General features: G+C 52.5%; 1 protein-coding gene across 1 annotated transcript; it reads left to right on the forward strand.

Moving 5' to 3' along the window:
* Nucleotides 1-1,729: 1,729 nt before the first annotated feature.
* LOC103069520 (patched domain-containing protein 4-like) lies at nt 1,730-2,086 on the forward strand (the record flags this gene model as incomplete). The annotated part of the gene is made up of 1 exon (XM_007450343.1): nt 1,730-2,086. A coding segment is annotated over exon 1 (357 nt), but the record flags the coding sequence as incomplete, so codon positions are not given.
* Nucleotides 2,087-2,092: the final 6 nt, after the last annotated feature.

The raw sequence follows: 2,092 nt of genomic DNA on the forward strand, positions 1-2,092 counted from the left end.
GAACCCGTGTCCCCTGTATCGGCAGGCGGACTCTCAACCACTGTGCCACCAGGGAAGCCCTGTATATATATTTTATATATTTGCTTATATCTCTATATCTTTTGAATCTATATGTACCTTCTTGTATATATGTAGAAAGACATATTTCTTCTTGCTTTTAGCTTTTACTATAGAAGTTTCAAATATATAAACAGAATATTAAAGTGAACTACTATGTACCTCAAGATAGTTAAAACTGTTAAAATCTGAATCTGCAAATGCCCAGAGCACCCTCTTCTATGCTTTAGAGGTAGTTCTGCCAAGGTTGGAGTGATTGAACCCTCCAGAAGTCTGATTTTTCCTTTCACAAAAAATAAATGTCTCATGTTTCCCCATCAGTCAAACGCAATTGTGAGCCTCTTTGCCACTTCCCCTTTTCCTCTTGTCTCAATGTATGTAACTAGAATGTAGCCAGTTTGCTGCTGGATTTCAGCTCAGAGCAGGAAAGTAGCTCAGCATCCCAACTACCCACCTTCAGGGAGCAAAACAGAGTGCAGGGGCAGAGTTAAGGATCAGCAGGGGAGAACCACCTGAGGTGGCGTGGGGGGCGCCCAGGGGATGACGGTTCAGCTTTAAGAACTCTTTCTTTTTATTCCTGATGAGCATAAAGAATTGCGTACCTGCAGGGCATACATTTGATCGCTAGGTGCTGGCACCAACTGCCAAGGCCGCTGCTCCAGGGCCCTCTCCTCTGGGGAGAGCCCATGCGCCCCGGCAGTGATTCCACTTCTGTGCGGTCTGCAGCTGTGGGTTTTGAGCGGTGTATTGCAAAGAACCTGTGCACACTGATTTATTAAAAATGCAGCATAGCCCTTTCTGTTGCTTGTCATCCAATCAAAACAAAATTAGTGCGTAGAGGATATTCGAACGTGTTCAAAGTTGCCTTCTCAAGTCCGCCTTCCACCAGCCTCTCTGGCTCTAAAAAGCCCGCAATTTATTGGGCCGTCATCCTCGTTTCATTGATTCCTCCATTTCCTTGCCAAGGGAGGAGGGGGCAACAACAACAACAAAAATTCTTACCAAAAAATGACTATTCTTTAAAGAGTATTTCGCTTTTTTCACCACCCACTCCTCCCTGACCCCCTCTAGTGGGACAGGCATTAACATGTTTACGGAGTCCCATTTTACAGAGCTCTAGTTAGGAGACGCAGTTCATCCGGGGGAGAGGAAATCCACCCAGGTGGACAGGTCCACACTGGCCACCTCCCCCGAGGAGGGTGGGCGAACCTGCCGGAATGGGTGGGGGTAGGAGGGTTGCCTCGAGATGGAGACTTAAAGATCCGGGGGCTTGGGCGGGGAGCGCAGCGGAAACCGGCAGTTAAGAATTTAACTTCCCTGGAGGTCCCGTGGTTAAGACTCCGCGCTTCAACTGCAGGGGGCGCGGGGTCCATCCTTGGTTAGGGAACTAAGATCCCGCATGCCCCGCCGCCGGCCAAAAAAAAAAAAGAGAGAATAGAATTTGCTGTCTCGTAGCACCTGCTGCTGTGTGTGAAAAAGTGCAAAGAGAGTGCGCCAGAGAAGCACCTGGCAAAGCGCTGGCGCGAGATGAAGGGACGGCGAAGGCAGAGGGCTTGGTGTGGACTGCTGGCGTGGAGGCGATAAGACCGCGAGGTGGGCGATCGTGAAGCCAGGTGACCGTGACGAGTGAGAGGGTCTGGTGCTGCACCTGTCACTGTGCTAGACCTGGTGGATGCTGCGGCAGGTGCTTCGCAGAGGGCTCCAGTCGTTCTGCCACAGGCTGGGCTCGTGCGTGAGCCGGCACCCGGTCTTTTTCCTCACCGTGCCCGCAGTCCTGACCATCACCTTCGGCCTCGGCGCGCTCAACCGCTTCCAGCCCGAGGGCGACCTGGAGCGCCTGGTCGCTCCCAGCCACAGCCTGGCCAAGATCGAGCGCAGCCTGGCCAGCAGCCTTTTCCCCCTGGACCAGTCCAAAAGCCAGCTGTATTCGGACTTACACACCCCCGGGAGGTACGGCAGGGTGATCCTCCTCTCCCCACCCGGGGACAATATTTTGCTCCAGGCTGAGGGGATCCTGCAGACCCACCGAGCCGTG

This window comes from Lipotes vexillifer, unplaced genomic scaffold (assembly GCF_000442215.2).
Source record: "Lipotes vexillifer unplaced genomic scaffold, Lipotes_vexillifer_v1.1 C26899615, whole genome shotgun sequence".
In the NCBI taxonomy this organism is placed as follows: Eukaryota; Metazoa; Chordata; class Mammalia; order Artiodactyla; family Lipotidae; genus Lipotes; species Lipotes vexillifer.